Below are 17,848 nucleotides of genomic sequence, written 5' to 3'. Positions count from 1 at the left end.
AGCTTACACAAGAGCACAAGTCCCAAGAGTAGAGAATCACTGGGGACCCCTCGGGAGGTGCCTACTGCCCCCATGCCCACAATCTCCAGGTGGGTAATTCTCATCAATTATTTCTCCCACTCCTACTTACCCATATTGCCAGACAACCCCCTCTTGGTTCTTTTTTCTCTTTTGCCTCTGTAGCCTTCTACTTTCCTACCTCATTTCTTGAGCAACAATTTACCTGCCTCTCTGTCTCACTTTAATAGTAGAGGCTAATATCTGTTACACAGTAAGTATGTGGTAGCAGCTTTCCCAAGTACTTTATGTCTTTTAGCTCACTGAATTCTCATGAACACTATGAGCTCTATACTTGTATAAATCCCATTTTACAGATTAAGGAGCAAAGAGAGGGGAGCAACTTGGTCCCAACAATGTAAAAGAACATGCTCGTGTTTTAAGAGCCTATAAAGGTGTTTTGCTAAATAGAGACTGTTTTTCCCTCTAAAAGGAATTAATAATACTATTAAATGATACATATTTGCATCACTAGTTTGTGTGGGGGAAGATAAGAGGTTCCCTTTGCTTGGCTCCTTTATTTTCTCAAATTACCATTCTTAGGATTCTGACCATCAGCCTCTAGAACTGTAAATGTCACCAAGAGGGGAGATTTGTCTCTTGCTGGAATGGTTTTCCTCCCATGTCACTTGACATGTGACAAGGCTGACACATGTTAACTGTAGAAATTGTTGACGTTTACCCAAATCTCCTCAAGGTATTGAAGGATCAAGTATGAAAATTCATAAATTTTTGGATTAGTTCTCACTTCCAGCTAGATCTTAGGGTATGGAGGGGCTGCAATAGCACCATACTATGTCCTATGTTTAGACAACTCTGGGCCTTGGGGATGATGGGTTGGGTGCCTTCCACCCACCTTCTGCCACTCCCTTCTGTCACACTGCTGGTGAAAGGCACCTGGGAGCTGACGCACGATGCTGTGGTGCCCTGTGATTGGACCTCTCCCTTCCTCTGTGGGCCCAGCGTGTGGAAAGCCTGCTCAGCAAGCAGCCCGAGTGGACTCCTTCCCGCTACGAATGCCTCTTACCATGACGGTGTCTGTGGTGTCTTTATACCGCCCAATCCACCTTTTTTGTTTTCTTTTTTTCAGAGACAGGGTCTCACTCTGTTGCCTGGGCTGGAGTGCAGTGGTGTGATCATAGCTCACTGCAACCTCCAACTCCTGGGCTCAAATAATCCTCCCACATTGGCCTCACCAAAATGAGCTTTTTCTTAACTCAGGGTTTTCCTCAACCCTAGTCCTGAATTCTCAGAGATCATAAGAACTATAAATCTTATAAACTGTCACAAATGTTAGTCATTTATTCATTTGTATATCAAACATTTATGTCTATTATATGCCAGGCTCTATAACTTTTTTAAAAAATCATTCTATTTTTATATTAATACAATAAAGTTAAGTTTTGGTATGTATTTTGAATGTGCTAGTATCTCAAAATTTTACAAATCTCTGGATACATTCTAAAAAGACTGATTAACTTTTTACTAGAAATTAGATTACCACTTAACCAGATCTGCCTTTGTTTTGAGAGCTTCTGTAATTGGAATTCTCCTGGGGATAGGGGCCACTTTTTCTTTTGTAGGTTCAACTTCAAAATCTCATTTTATTAGTGTCATCTAGAAATGAGTTAGTTGAGATGTACAAAATTTTATTTTGTTTGTATATTGCTCTGACTTTTACCACTTAAGTAACGATCAGAAAATCAATTCCTAGAAAACTCTTGGCAGTAGACTTAAGAATTACACAAGTGATATTAATATATTATATGTATATCCAGTAGTAATATAATCTGCTAGCTTTGCCTAGAGAGCTAAATGGAAGTAAGGGAAAATACATATAAATAATTTTCATGGCTTTAGAATTGTACATAAATAAGAACAAGTTTTCTTATATTTGCTTCCTTGCAATGCTTTTATTATAATTTTGTAAGAACACTTTTAAATAATAGAATTGATATTTCAGGCTCTGTTAAGAAAAAAAGCAAAAGGCTGCCTCCTTGATAGCCTGAGGTTTTGAAATTTCATAGAATGATATTAGGTACATAACGCTTAATAACCATCATGCTATGGTTTGAACGTGTTCCCTCCGAAATTTATGTGTTGGAAGCTTAATCTCCAATGCAACAGTATTAGGAGATACAGCCTTTTCAAAGGTGTTTAGGTAATGCTGTCATGAATGGATTAATGCCGCTATAAAAGGAACTTGCCGGAGCGGGTTCTTTCTCTTCTGCACTCCTGCTATGTGAGGACATGGGATACCTCCCCTCAGGAGGATGCAGCATTCAAGACATCTTGGAAGCAGAGGGCCTTGGCCCTAACCTGCTGGCATCTTGATCTTGGACTTTCCAGCCACTGGAACTGTGAGAAATAAATCTCTGCTCTTTATAAATTATCCAGTCTCAGGTATCCAGTCATAGCAGCACAAAACAGACTAAGACATACCATGAGCATTTTAAAGAGAAAGAGAAGTAGCGTGGTAAATACAGAATTTGAGAAGAGAAGACCCTGCTACTTGCTAGCTATGTCAGCTTGGATGTGCTACTAGCTTACGTTGGATAAGACAGTAGTGTAATAACTTGCACACTTGTCTCATGTAAAAAAAATCAGATGGTATTGAGGACTAGGTTAGGATGTTTGTGATGGAACTTCTAAAATTACCACATGCTCGTTGTATTTGGGGTGTCATTGGTATATAATTTAGATTCAGGGTCATTCAGAAACTTCTACTTTGAATCCATTGCTTGTGAAGTAATGCTCCAGCCAGATGAATTTTAGCAGAGGCTTGTAATTGCAGGACCTCAGGGGATGGGGTGGATCTGGAAGCCTGTAAGCCTCCTAGAAGATGCATCCCTTTCGAAGGATCTCCAAGGAAATGGTTCATTCATGTGATTTTCTAAAGTTTCTACCCTTAACCTTTTAGTTTACTTTTTTTTTCCTCCTGATTTTCTTCTGTCCATTGAAAGGATTGCAACCACTCAGACTGAAAACAAGGACTTAGAAAGGGAAGAAACAGTATCTACTCACTCATTGGACCTCTGAATTTGGAGTGAAATAAAGAAGACTAGAAGAGTCTGGTTTTGTTAGTCCATAGATTTGTAAAAATCCTCCAATTTTGTGTAGGGGGATAATGTATAAACTTGGGCTCCACTAGAGTTTAAGAAATTAAAAAATGCTGGACACTTTAGTTGATTCCCTATCTGGGCTATTGCAAATAGTGTTGCAATAAATGTGAGAGTGCAGATACTCTTCAACATAACTGATTTCGTTTCTTTTGATAAATACCCAGTAGTGGGATTGCTGGATCATATGGAAGTTCTATTTTTAATTTTTTGAGGATCTTCCCTGCTATTTTCCATAATGCCTGCACCAACTTACCTTCCCATGAACAGTATGTAAGGGTTCCTTTTTCTCCACCTTCACACCAGCGTTTGTTATTTTTTGTCTTTTGATGATAGCCATTCTAATTGGGGTGAGGTACTATCTTATTGTGGTTCTGATTTGCATTTCCCTGATTAGTGATGTAAACATTTTTTCATGTACCTGTTAGCAATTTTTATGTCTTCTTTTGAAGACGAATGGACTCATCAATGGACAAATGGAGAAAGAAAATGTAGCATAAATACACAATGGAATATTATTCAGCTTTAAAAAAGAATGAAATCCTGTCATTTGCAGTGACATGGATGAGCCTGGTGGACATTATGTTAAGTGAAACATGCCAGAAACAGAAAGACAAACATTGCATGATCTCACTTATTTGTGGAATCTATAATAAAAAAGCTGATCTCATAGAAGTACAGAGTAGAACAGTGGTTCCCAGAGGCTGGGGAGGGTAACAGGGAGGAAGTGGTGGGGAGAGATTTATCAAAGGGTACAAAACTATAGTTAAACAAGAGGAATAGGTTCTGGTATTCTATAGCACAGTAGGGGGACTATAGTAAATAATATTATAGTGTATATTTCCACATAACTAGACTAGAGGAATCTGAATGTTCTCACCAGAAAGAAATGACATGTGTTTGAGGTGATGGACATGCTAAATACCATGATTTCATCATTACGTGGTGTATACATGTACCAAAACATCACATTATACCCCGTAAATATTCAGTTATGTGCCAATAATAAATATACTTGATCTTAGCTAAAAGGCTGAGAAGCAATTAAAATAATAAATAAACTACATATATTCATAGAATTGAATATTAAACTGATTTTATAAAAATGAAAAAAAGAAATTAAGAAATGCTATTTTAAATAAACATCCAAACCATTAATCTTGAGAGAAGCAAATATTTTTATGCCTTGATTAAAAGTCAATTGATACATTCCCCTGACTCTGTAACCCAGTTGGTGTAAGAAGATATCGTTTATCTTTTGATGTTAAGATAACCAAGATAGTATCAATAGAATGTTACTATTAACAAAAGCCTAGCATGTTATATCTATAACCTTAGGAATGTATAAAACCAAGTGTAGAGAAAATAAATACTTGAATTAAACCAATGGTGGTAATATCTGAGAGGAAGCTGAAGTGCAAACGTAGTCAGAGGTTTTGTAGTGATGGTTGTATGTTGTTTTGCCTACTGTTTACAGTGTTCAAAGTGTTCAAAGGAAGCAGTCATAGTAGATGGGAAACTATATTTTGAATTGGTTAAAAAATGTAATTTAGCTTCTAATCAATCTTTATTGAACACAAATCAGACTTAATATTTTATTTATTGGATATATAGATTTAAAATCTGAACATTAAGGCCAGGTGCACTGGCTCTCGCCTCTAATCCTAGCACTTTGGGAGGCTGAGGTGGGAGGATCACTTGAAGCCAGGAGTTTGAGACCAGCCTAGGCAACAAAGTGAGACTCTGTTTCTACAAAAAAATTACAAAAACTAAAAAAAAAATTTTTTTTAAATAAATTAAATTTGAACATTAAATGAAAAAAAAAGAAAAAAAGAAAAATGAAAGAAAAGTTCTACTCCAGAACCGAGCTACATTTATTTTAAATTCATTACTGTAAAAGCTTTAACTCCTGACTCCTTAGATAGTTAAAAATCCTATTGATATTTGATTCATGTGTTTGTATAAATCAAACTGAGAATAGTCTTCCCAATCATATTTAATGTGCTAAAGAGAACACTGATTATAATCATCACTAGATATCTAAATTCACTTGTGAGTACCTACCTTCCTTGCATTAAATCCCTGAACTTTCCATTTTTTCCCCAAGATTTTCTTGTGAAGTATAAATGGCAATTTATGTTGAATGAAACAGCCATATTCTTTACTTCATACTTGCAATCCCACCCTGGTGATTAGCAGGTTGATGCTTCCATCCTGCTCAATTGATATCTTACGCTGAACACAATGAAAGAGTCTCAGTTCTGGACTCTAGAATGTAGCCACCTAGTTCAAAGCGACCTGCTTCCTCTCACGAACTGTGTGACTTGCTCACATTACTTAGGCTCTCTGTGCCTCCGTTGCCCTCTTTAAAAATGGAGAGAAGGTTGGGAGGGTAAGATGGGACAGGGTATGGAAGGGCTGAATCCAGTTCCTGGCCCAAGGTAAGCACTTCATGAATAGCAGCTATTTATTATTATCATCTGAAGAAAAGGAACTCATTTCTACCTGGTTTACGGGTAAGAGTATTCAGAACTTCCTACTAGACACAGAGTTCCTTCCAAGCAAATGAGCAAGTTTCAATTTCACAAACTGATACAGAGGTTTTGGACGTATATGACATAAACTCTATTCCATTGGATGCATGGAGGATCAGCTAAGTCCCAGCATGGCACCGGCAAGACAGAGCCCAGTGTATTTTATTAAAACATAATGATAATTTCCTGAATCAGCCTCATGTCATTCCTATCATCTGAGAAAATTCTACCAGTTCTCTTCCTTCTTGACCGTTGGCCTGTGAAAAACAAAGTTACAACAGATGTTGGGTTTCTGACAATGAATGGTTACTCATCATTATTTCTCATCCATTTGCTCATATGTGCATACTTGCGTCAAACCATTTCAGCACATGTTGTGGGCATTGCCAAGGACCTGACTACTCTGGGGTCGGAGGAGGAAGGAGAACTGTGGAAGGGACGGCATTTATAAGGACATCCAGAGATCTAATAGAGACTCCTACTGGTAGAGAAGCTCCTACTAAAATTCATATAAATGTCCCTAGAAATGACCAAAGACATACATTCTCATGGAACTGTGTGATAAGTTTATAAAATAAAGCCAGTTTCACTAGATCCAGCATATGGAAGGTTTTCTGCTAGCTCATTAATGTGCAGGTAGTTCATGGAATATGGACTTTCTAGATGTAGATCTGAAGTTCTGAATCATGGTTTTCCCTGTCATCTTTCTTGTAGGCGTATGATGGTTTCAGCTCCAGAACCACCCGCCTTGTGAGGACATGTGGAAGACAGCAGCTGGCTAACCCCATCACCTCTTCGGGAAACAGCCTCTTTGTGAGATTTCAGTCTGGCGCTTCCAGACAAAGCAGGGGCTTCCGAGCTCAATTCAGGCAAGGCAAGTGCCTCTGGGCCTCCCTGAGCGCAGGGGAAATGTTCTATAGTGCCCTTCTTGATGCCACAATAAAATGAGACCAGCGCTCAGAAATTCATCACAGTTTTCTATTTTACATGCAAAAATTTAAATAGAATAAGGGAACTATCACTTGCAATTACTCTTACTGTTGATATTTGTAAACTTATCTTTGTCTAACTTAAATGATGCTGACTTCCTTTGGATCTGCGTCTCTCAAGTTTTCAGGATAAGTGCCTTTAATACTAGAGACTTATAAAAAAGTTTTTATCCAAATTCATTTATCTAGCATTTATCCAAAGCTTTACACTGGAAGGAGATACACCACTAGAAATTACAAGACATGCTTCTCACATAGTCAGATCTAAACCCTGCGAAGCAGTAGTTTCCCTCATTTCTGAATCCTGCCACTGTCCAACCGAGGAGTCACTGTTGTTTTCCATTGTTTTTGTTCTTAAGTCACCACTTCTCCAAGACCTTTTCAACCATTGCCTCTCATCTGGTCATTCCCAGAGATTAACCCTTTATCACACTGTCAGAGCTAGAAGGAACCCAGAGCAGGTTCCTTGGCTTCGGGACAGCTGTGATTTGTATTTGGATGATTTGGGTCATTCACTTCAAATAAGTTTAGTCCATTTAGTTATTATATCTGTTTTAACTGACTCGCTTGTATTCTGTATTAAAGAGCCCTGGATGCACACAGTGTCTGGATCAAGGTCTCCCAAAGACGATGCACTGTTGACTTTGGAGTAAGACAGGATATATATACATTTTATATATATGAAATTCTTGTTGATTTCAAAGAGGAACAGTTTCTTAATACATTTTTACATGAAATTATTGATTTCTGTGCTGCTTCATAGTAAGAAATCCCCACTAGCTCTTATTAGTGGGGATTATTGTTATAACAGCTTCCTGAAACTCATCTACCCTTGCCCCATTGTCCTTCAAAGTCACTTGCAAAAGCCACATTCTGATTATGCCATTGAGTGCTCCAAAAACTATCCCGGCTCCACATGGCTTGGATAATAAAGTCCAAGCCCCTCCAGATGTTAACCAAGGACCCCAGTACCTGCCCTCACCTCTTTCCAGCATCACCCAAACACCATTGGGCACCCCGCACTCCAGCTGAGTCTGTGTAGATGCAGCCCTCACCCTCCTCTGTATCTCTGCTCAGGCTGCCCCTCCCTGGACTGCCTGTCTTCCCCCCCTACCCCCTGCCTGCTTGGTGAGCCTCCTCTTACGCCTTCCCACGGTGGCGACGGACTCCCCCTCTTCTGGACTCCCACAGAGCTTTGCACTTCTTGATAATACACAGTCATCCTTATGAAGTCTTGTTCAACTGAGTGCTTTCCTCAAAAAAGAGGTCGTTGATAAACAGATTATCCCTATACCTATAATTTATGAGTGGGCAGAGTAAGTGAATCAGTGCCAAAGTTTTGTTTGAATGATTCAGGCAATTGCTAGCGATTTCATCTGCTGTTCTTTGCCACTTTCCTACTTCCTGCAATTGAAGAACACTGTTATAAATGTAAAATGTGTTCCCATTTTCTCATGGTTTATGTGCAGCTTCTTTGGCAGAGAACTTCCTTCACGTGCATTGGAGAAATAAGAAAAAAATAATAATTTATGTTTTCATGCATCAGATAATTGCTTGGTACAGTCCGTAGAAACCTAAAGCATATGACATGTGTGTGTTTGTGTGTTCCGCAGCCTGCGGGGGCCACATCCTCACCAGCTCTTCTGATACCATTTCCTCTCCATTGTTCCCTGCCAAGTACCCACACAATCAGAACTGCAGCTGGATCATTGAAGCTCAACCTCCATGTAAGTCACAGAGATAAAAAGGAACCCAGTACAGATGGTGTCTGTGGGAAAGTCAGTGTATGAGTAATGTTCTTATCTCCTGAGCGGTAACAATCGGTGGCCTTCCTCGTCTGCTTTTGCAAGTCCCGATTCCCAGTGTGCACCAGAACAAGCATTTCCCAGTCCGGTAGGGAAGTAATTTTTACAGTTGCTTCTTAAGTTAAAAGAAATTTTTTTTTTTTTTTTTAGTTTCAAGGCCTAGCAAAGGATTAAAAAGAAAAACCAACAGGACACACCTATAACCTTACTGTTTTGACAGTCATGTGAGATTAGGGGTACGCAAAACGAACAGATAAATAAATCATTTTTTACATGTATGCCTTGAGTGCAGTATTTGCTCAAGACGTTGCTGAATGAATACATGAATACTAACAACCACAGACTGGAGAAATAATACTCGCAGTTCGAGAGGGCAATACCATGATCCTATCAATCAAAGTGGAAATTAATTCTAAAACCTGTTCTCTCCTGCAATGTGTGTATATAGAATATCCCAGCACAGGCCTGGAAGGCACATTTAATAAGCACTTACTTTACTTTCTCTTTGAAATTCTAGAATCTTATTTTTTGAACCCGTAGCAGTCTGGCTGGGGGGTAAGGATTACTGTCCACATTTTACAAACAGAGACAATGAGGAAACGACCCCCACGGTTACAATAAAGTGACACTGGGGCCATTATGAATCCTGTTTACATGATCACTGACCTCTTTTGATGTTTTCAGGAACCTGTGGTTTCAGACCTTACATGGGAAAGGCATTGAGTTCTTGACTCTGCTCTGTAATTAATAACCTGTGTGAAAATAGACACATCACTTAAGCTAATTGGGCCACGTGACAAAATAATCTACAAAAGGAAGAGTTTGGTTTAAATATTCTCTGCCCTTCCCCTAGGAACATTAGGAGTTAAGAAAGTGATAGTATCTATTGACATGCACAAGATGTGGGGCCAGTGATGTCATCCTTAGCCAATTGCGGACCGGGAGGTGGTGCTCCAGGGAAAGTTGCCAGCCCCGGAAACTGAGCCTTAGATAAAGAAGCCCCCTGCCAGGAGCAGAGCGATTTTGTGCCCAAGGATTATTTTCTAATGAGTTGTAAAGCATTTAGATGAAAGCTGTCACTGGTTCAAGAACAGCAACCAGAAAAGATCCTATTCTGAAGATTAGAACAACCAAAGGAAAACGTACCCAGGCACTTGCTGTTCTGCAAGTAATTCAAAGCTTTCTTGATAAATGACGCTGAACCTCTAGGGTGCTAGCTCTCGCCTTAAAATAAAACCGAGTGTGCAAAAACGTGAGTGCTAGGGAGAAAAGAATGTATTATTTACAAGCCTATGTAAAGAATCTGAATTTAAGGAACCTATTCTATTGAGAAAAACACATATGAGAGGAACACAGCAATGGCTGACATAAAAATGTGGAAAGACTACATTTTCCAACAAGACATTCCCTATTATGTCTGGAATGAGCCTACCCAAGAGTCATCTTAGTGACCACTGCCAGCATTTCAGATTCCACAGGCACCTTCAAAAACCTCCATTCTGTTACTTTCTTTTTTTTTTTTTGTAGAGACCAGTTCTTGATATTTTGCCCAGCCTGGTCTTGAACTCCTGGACTTAAGCAATCTTCCTGCCTCAGCCTCCCAAAGTTCTGGGATTACAGGCGTGAGCCACAGCACCCAGACTATTGTGTTACTTATCAAAGGAAGCCCTTTAGCATAGAAGTTGTCCTCTTCCTTCTCCTTACCCCCTCAATCCATGTGACACATTCCTCACTTCTCTGCTGGAGAACCTTCACATGACATTATGGGAGGTAAAATTTCTCTCCCTGTATGTTTTGTTTGCCAGTACTTTGTTAAATAACCTTCCTTTTTTTTTTTTCTTACAGTCAATCATATTACCCTCTCCTTTACCCACTTTGGACTTGAAGGCAGCACAACCTGTGCACACGACTTTGTAGAAATTCTGGATGGCAACCACAATGACGCGCCCCTCCGAGGTACTGTGGCACTTGCTCGCGGCCGTGCCTGTGTTTTATTTATACACCTACATATTTATAGGTGGCTATTCAAGGTTAGAATGTTTCCAATAAATGTGAAGAGCAGCCTCAGACGAATAAAGATAATTAGAGGGTAAGAAGGCAGGCTTTAAGGTGGGGCTCAAGGAATTCAGCTTGTTTATATTCAAGGATGTGAGTAGCTTGTGTGTATTTTTTTTACAAAAATGTGTAAGTTGCAACTACTTTGGATAGTAGCGGAATGCAGTGCATTCCAGCGTTAAATAGCATTCTGTCAGAACTGTTTTGTTAATATTTAACCACGGTTCTTATATTCCAGTTGAGCCTCTGTCTTCTAGCTTTGTGCTCAGGGGAAGCAAAACATACGTACAGACTTACACACATACATAAACAAACTGTCATTTGGTTTGTTAGACATCCACTAAAATTAAAGAGTGCGCCTATGTAGTTTCAGAAATGTTCTCAAGCAAAATAATCTCAGGTCATTTAAGCTTTCCCCGTGAATTTACTAATTTTTGAGTTTTGTCTTACAAACATCTCATCTTGCACTAGAAGACAAGCTCCATCAGAGAAGAGACTTTGTTTTGCTTATTGCTTTATTCGTGCCCAGAACAGTGCCTGAGACGATAGAGGGAAATCAAAACACTCTACGTGTACCTGTCATTGTATTGCCTGAGATCTTTGTCAATAAGCATCTGACCAAGGACAAGGGTATATCCTTTAACAAACAGTTATCTAGCACTACCTTGTGCTCAGTACTATTTTAAGTACTTTATAGATAGTAACTCAATCCTCATATCCTTATGATATAGGTTTTAATATTTTCAATATCCCCTTTTTCCAGTGAGGAAACTGAGGCACGGAGCACTTAAGTAACTTGCCTTGAGTCGTGTAGCTAGTAAATGGCGGAGCCAGGAGCTACATCCAGGTAGTTTGGCTCCAGCATCCACATTTTTCTCAGACTCTAAGTATTAGTGTATTTATTTGCACAGGTCTCTACTGTGCTAGAGATCTTTGCTTTAGCTACATTTGGAGCCTGGTCATCTAAGTTTTTCCTCTGGTCTTATTGTTTTTTATCACGTTTCTAAGTTAACTCTCCTATGCTTGTATTTAGAGCTTACTTTTAATTCTTAAGTATTGTCGCAAACACTGACCCTGATTTCAGTGGTCCTAGTAGTGATTTCTTCTGTTTGCTCTGGTCTCTTGCAAATCTAGTAAAGATGTGTTTACTAGAACTAACGGCCTCTGCTGGGTCATCGTTCATTCTCCTTGTCGTTACCTTCATCATTCAGGCCGTTACTGTGGCACTTCCATGCCCCACCCTGTCACGTCCTTCGGCAGTGCCCTGACGCTGAAGTTTGTCTCTGACTCTATAGTGAATTCTGATGGTTTCCACGCTACGTATGCTGCGTCATCGTCAGGTGAGAAACTTCAGCCAAGGCTCTAGCAGGTTCGCAGGGATGTGGTGGAAATCCTTGGTTTGATATTTGGGACTCTTCTACCTTCCAAGTTGGGAGCTGGTTTCCTGAGGTCCCTTCTGTGCCTAACCTTTCCTTCTTCTCGATTAGGGGAACGTGTTGTAAATTTTAACAATAGTGAACTCTACAAGTGGGAGGAATTTGTTGGTAATTTGGCTGTCTCTTTAGCTAAACCCCATGACCTCAGATGTCTTGGTGTACTCCTTCATGGCATGTTTGTTAGGGCGGCCCCACGTGGGGAGCAGAGGAAAGGGGTACCAGCCAGTGCTGGGTTTCTTAGCCTGTTTGTCGGCTGCCGGCTCCCTTGTTACTAGTAGCTAAAAGCCACAGAACTGTGTGTTTCAGTGTGCTCCTGAGAGGGAAAAGCCAGCACGCTACCTCCTGTTCTAGATCAGCGTTGAAGATAATCCTGATCAGAAAAACTGAGTGGTTTTAGGATTACAAACAAGTCTTTTATTACTCAAAGTTACAGTTCACGGGGAGAAAAGGCTTTTAGAAAAAACACTGCAGAGATCCCTTCTGATCCACCACAACGTGTGGCCTTTGCTCTTCAGTTTGCAGAATCTGTCTCTTATTATATATGACATTTCTTTTTTTTTTTTGGATGTGAGATGGAAGTACTATCCATTGTCATTAATAAGGACCCTAATGTTCTTTCTCCTTTATCTTATGGTGTCTGATTCAATCTTTGCACTGACACTCGATTTCTCCTTTCTTCCAGCTTGTGGTGGAACCTTCTACATGGCTGAAGGCATCTTCGACAGCCCTTCCTACCCAGAAGTTTATCCCCCGAATGTGGAATGTGTCTGGAACATAGTCAGTTCCCCTGGCAACCGGCTCCAGCTGTCTTTCATGTAAATCCTTTTCTGTAGTGTATTGTGTCAGCGCTAATGAATCCGCAGGAAGGAAGCGCTGTTACTAATAGGATGGACAACTCAGGGCGTATATGTCCAAGCAACTGTTAAAGAGAATATTGTGGGAGCTTCGGGAAGTCCTTTCCCAAATTTCCTCTGTCTGACTCATCGTTTGGGTTATAAATAGCGTTAAGATTCTTGCAAGAATGCTTCTAGAGCCCTAACATTACCAGAGTATATTCCTGAGCTCTTGGTGAATGAGTCTTGGACCATTTAAGTTCAGAAAACAACAATTTTATCATTTCTTGGAATTAGGCACATTTAGTTTCTCGCAGAGAATCACTGACATTCTTTCTTCCAGAAGAGACCTCCCATCTCAATTAAGTTTCTTCACCCTTGTATCTCATCCCCATCCCGATCCACCTTTCCTTCCACTCCTAGCAGAAGAATGATTTGGGAAGTTTTTTTTTTTTTAACTTAGTAGTTGATTTGTAAAGTCACTTTCATGTTTCTCATTGTCCTAATAACACTTTTTGAATGGGGACTATGGATATGGAATTCACAGTAGGAGCCCATCATATGCTGAGTGGTCTCAGATTAAATTAAACATCAATAATAATATTTCCTAGAATAGGTGTAGAAAGCACACATTTTAATCAATCAATAGAGAGGTACGCGTGACTTGCCGCATGGGTAACGGATGCTTAACAAATATTGGGTGATAATACTTGACATTTAAATTGCCATTTTGAATTAAAAGTTATTTACTAAACCTTATTACCTATTACTGGGCTGTGGTTGGGATTGCTAATTCTGTTTTGAAGAGAAAATAAGTAACTAATTGTTGAGAGAGGAGGATTGTTTTGAGGACACTGGTGTGTTTATTTAAAAGCCTTTTTCTTCCACCCAGACATGGCAATCTGTGCCTCAAGAACCAATTAAAAATATGGGACAAGAGTCCTATTTGTGGACCAAGGGAAACATCTCAAGTTGCTTTCTTTAATCCACCAATCCGGCAGCGCCTCTCCAGGGCACAAGTGGCGTAGTGTTAAGACAAAGACATCCTTAGGGCTCCGGAAAGGCAATTGCAGGTTTAAGCTGCGGCAGGGAAGGGAGGAAGTTTTGGTTTACTGGATGGGAAGAAATCTACATACCATATAGTTTTTGTCTGATATAAGCCGGTGCTATGTGCTGAGCATGTAGTTGGCACATGCTACTCCTATGCAAGATGCTTTATTTATAATGATCCATAAAACACCTTCGTCGTCCTAATGATAGAGTCCAATGTCCTCCATAGGGCTCACTGGGCCTCATAATTGCCAACTAAGGTGGCTTCTTTTTTGGTCTTTTTTCTTTTTGTCTCTACCACATTCACATTATTGACCACTCTGATATTCAGTGATTGCCAGGAACTGGGCTAGATACTGGGAATGTTTAAGAAAGATAATTCTCTAATCTTGACAAATTATTAATAAATCAACTTCAAGAAGCTATTTAATTAAAACCTAAAAAGCTTCATTTTATCTGTAGGGGGTTAATAATAAACTTCTAGGACCACTGTTAAGATTAAAGAAGATGTCAAATTCTTTAATCTAAATGTAATAAAATGTATAGCACACAGCTGGTGTGTAGCAGATGTTCAGTGTGTGTTAATTCTAGCAATCTTGACCATTTCTAAAGTATCTTCTGGGATAGTTTACAGATAAATCTAGAGGGACATTAGGCTCTCCTTCCAGAGGATGGGAGATTTCAAACACAGAAAGTTTCATCCATTTTACAGTTTAATGGACATTAAATCCTCGCTATTATATAGAAAATCTTAATGACTCAGCTGTTCCTTTCTTACCTGTAAGAAATTAATTTTGATTACTTTGTGTGACTTGCTTGAGTTTTATTTTTAAAATGAATTTTGCGGAATGTGAGATGCCTCTTTCTATGCAGATGAGTAGTGAGAAGGGCAGGCCTGTGAGTTATTTCTGCCCTGGTCTAAACTCTCTCCAGATGAGAGCTTAGCAGCATTTCCCTGGGGTGTTCGAGAAGCATACGAGAAGCATATGAATCACATCAAGTTCTGAGGCAGGGTTGGGCTTGTGGACACTGTGGTGAAATTGAGTAGGGAGAAAAACTGGAGAAATTATGCTTGAATCTGCAACAAAAAGAATAAGGGAGAAATAAAAGCTAAGGAGGAGTTTTTTTTTTTTTGTAAAACCTATATTTAAAGGCATTGACAGAAATTGTATTTTATACTTACAGAGTGCTTTTAGAAAGTTGGTCTTGGTTCAAGAATCAAAATGAGATAATGAGAAACAGTGATTGTACTATTTGTGTTCCACATCCTATTTTTGCTAAGAGAACTAAGCCAAAGGGTAGATTTGCTTATGAAATGCACCAACCTAAAACAAAGACTTCCAAGAACAATAAAGCTTTTTAAAAAGTTTAATTTTTTTAGATACTGTCCTACCAGTGCTTCTAATGAAATGTCCTTTCTGCCATCTAACATTGGATTATACTAGTCTGATACTTAGAAAAGACCTTCACTTTGGAATCTTCTGGACCATTGGGCCAAATGTTAATGTGCACATTGATCACCGAGGCTCTTGCTAAGATTCACTTTCTGATTCAGTTGGTTGGTGAGGCCTGAGTCTTCATTTCAAACAAGCTCTCAGGTGATGCCAATGCTGCTGGACCCTGCGCCGCACTTTTAGTAGAAAGATTTCAGAGGAGATTTCATGTAATTTACCTTCTGAGGAAAATGATCTCCCTTTCTTATTTTTCTGTTTTCTGAGAAGCAGAACACAACTTTAGTATATTTCACATTGCGGATCATATTATGGGTAATAAAATTGAGCCTGAATTTAAGCACGAAACTTGGCAGCCATCCCAAAGATGGATTCAGAACAATTCCTTGCCAAGAATGATTGTAGATGTAAAGAATGTATTATAAAGGATCAGATTGTCAAAGGAGACAGATGTGTGGTTTGCTTTGCCTGATGTGATTCTATCCTGATTTCTTCTGCTTCTCAATTACAGTCATAGCTTGCTGCTAAAATTACATCTAGAATATAGTCCAGATGGTTTATACTGCAGTGACCCACCTGGATGGGATCCTGGGAGCTAATTGCTTGCTGTTCTTCTGGTTAGAGACCAGGCCAAAGCCTCCAGGCTGGTTGTCTCTAAGCATCCTAACCCATTAAGCTGAGACAGAGCCACGGGGCAGTGTTACATTTAGCATAAACTGAAATCTTGCAAGGCACAGTGTTGAGCATTGACTGAAAGATCCACACCATAGAGAAGTGCCTTTTCTATTCTCCAGATAGTTTCATTTCTTGCTTTCCTGACAGTTTTTTCTCTATAGTCTTACAAGGTCATTCTTTCTACTCTTATTTTATATTTCCTCTTCTCAGCAAAGTCTCCCTCCAACAATTTGTGGAGAAAGAATAGATTGCCCTCACTTCCTCTAATTTTTTTTTTAACCGTTGAATTACTTTTTCCTTAAAAATTAATTTTTAAGGGATAGCAAAAGCTCCCATCCATATTTCTTTATCTTGTCATCACAGAAGTGACTCACATTTAGAATTGGATGTGTATCATTTCCATTCATGTTTTTAATGCTTTTATTATACCTGTATATATCCATACACACTATATTAAGTACTGCTTTCTGTTTTACATTTGACATCAATGGAATTATACTTATTGATTGGGCTGGAATTACATTGAATTTATACATTAATTTTGGAAGAATTATCATCTTTTTGATTGCAACTCTTCATAACCTTGAACTTGGGATCTCTCTCCATTGATTTAAGTCTTCCTTTATGTCCACCACTAAAACTTCATATTTGTTCCATAAAGTTCTAATAGATCTTTTCTTACATTTATACTTAGGTACCTTATTTTTTGTTGCTATTGAAAATGGCATCTATTTTTAAATTACAGATGTAACCTGGCCACCCTACTTAAAATAACACTACCTTATAGTATTTTACTTTTTCCTCCTCAAACTTATCACCACCTCCCTATGTATCTGTCTCTTTATTTATTACGTATCTCTGCTTCTAGAATATAAAGTCCCTAAAGGGAAGAGCATTGTCTATTTTCTTCCTTGTCTCGTCCCTAATCCCCATAACGGTATCTGGCAATATAGTAGAGACTCAAAAGGTATTTGTTGAATGAGTTTTGCCCAGATTACAATTTCTAAATTTTTGCTTGCTGGTATAGGGAAGCCTTATTGATTTTTGTATTATTATCTTATCTAGCAAACTTTCTGTTCTCTAGAATGACAAAATGTTTAGTGTCTTATTTGCTTCTGTGACTGGAAGAGGACCTGACATATTAAGATGCGCAGTAAACATTTATTGCAGGAATTAGCTCATTTGAATATTGATTTTTAGCTCTTCTTTTCCAATCCTTACAACCACCATTGTTCCCCTTTTCTTTGTCTTAATTGTGTTGGCTAACCCTTCAGTGCAATGTGGAACAAAAGTGATGAGAGCAGGCTTTCTCATGTTAATTCTCATTTAAAAGGTATGTTTTTACATTTTTACCTCTGAGTATATTTGCTATAAGTTTTTCGTAGGCATTTATTTGGTTAAGAAAAATTTCTTCTATTCTGAATTTTTAAAGAGTTTTTATGATGAGTTGGCATTGAGTTTTATCAAATGCTTTTCTCCAATTGTCACTGATTCTCTCTTATGTTAAATTGTGAATCCAGTTTAAGATTTATGATTTTCACAAATTGATTCATTTTGCTAATATTTTATATAGAATTTTTTATCTATATTCTTAAGTAAGATTGACCTAAACTTTTTCTTTCTTTGACTGTCCTTGACTGGTTTTGTTCTCAAAAACCACTTCCAATAAGCTATTCTTTGGTGAAGTTTGCGTAAGATTGGGTTTGGGGTTATTTGATTTACTGAAGTTTTCGGAGAGCTCCCTTATATTGTTTAGGCTCAGATTTTTGCTTTGGTTTGTCCTTGAGCAATTTTTAATACTGATTTATTTGTACTCAAATAATGATCTTTCTTATATTTTTTTC

At 38.7% G+C, this 17,848-nt stretch overlaps 1 protein-coding gene across 1 annotated transcript in view; it reads left to right on the top strand.

Moving 5' to 3' along the window:
- Nucleotides 1–17,848, top strand: part of CUBN (cubilin) — a 227,505-nt gene that overhangs the window by 119,974 nt on the left and 89,683 nt on the right. Inside the window, exons 32-36 of the mRNA XM_045534123.1 lie at nt 6,425–6,584; nt 8,313–8,426; nt 10,350–10,460; nt 11,771–11,899; nt 12,678–12,810. Of these exons, the coding sequence (XP_045390079.1) occupies nt 6,425–6,584; nt 8,313–8,426; nt 10,350–10,460; nt 11,771–11,899; nt 12,678–12,810 (647 nt within the window). The remainder of the gene's footprint in view (nt 1–6,424; nt 6,585–8,312; nt 8,427–10,349; nt 10,461–11,770; nt 11,900–12,677; nt 12,811–17,848) is intronic.

The sequence above is a fragment of the Lemur catta genome, chromosome 1 (genome assembly GCF_020740605.2).
Source record: "Lemur catta isolate mLemCat1 chromosome 1, mLemCat1.pri, whole genome shotgun sequence".
Taxonomy (NCBI): domain Eukaryota; kingdom Metazoa; phylum Chordata; class Mammalia; order Primates; family Lemuridae; genus Lemur; species Lemur catta.
This window is presented reverse-complemented; position numbering and strand designations above follow the sequence as displayed.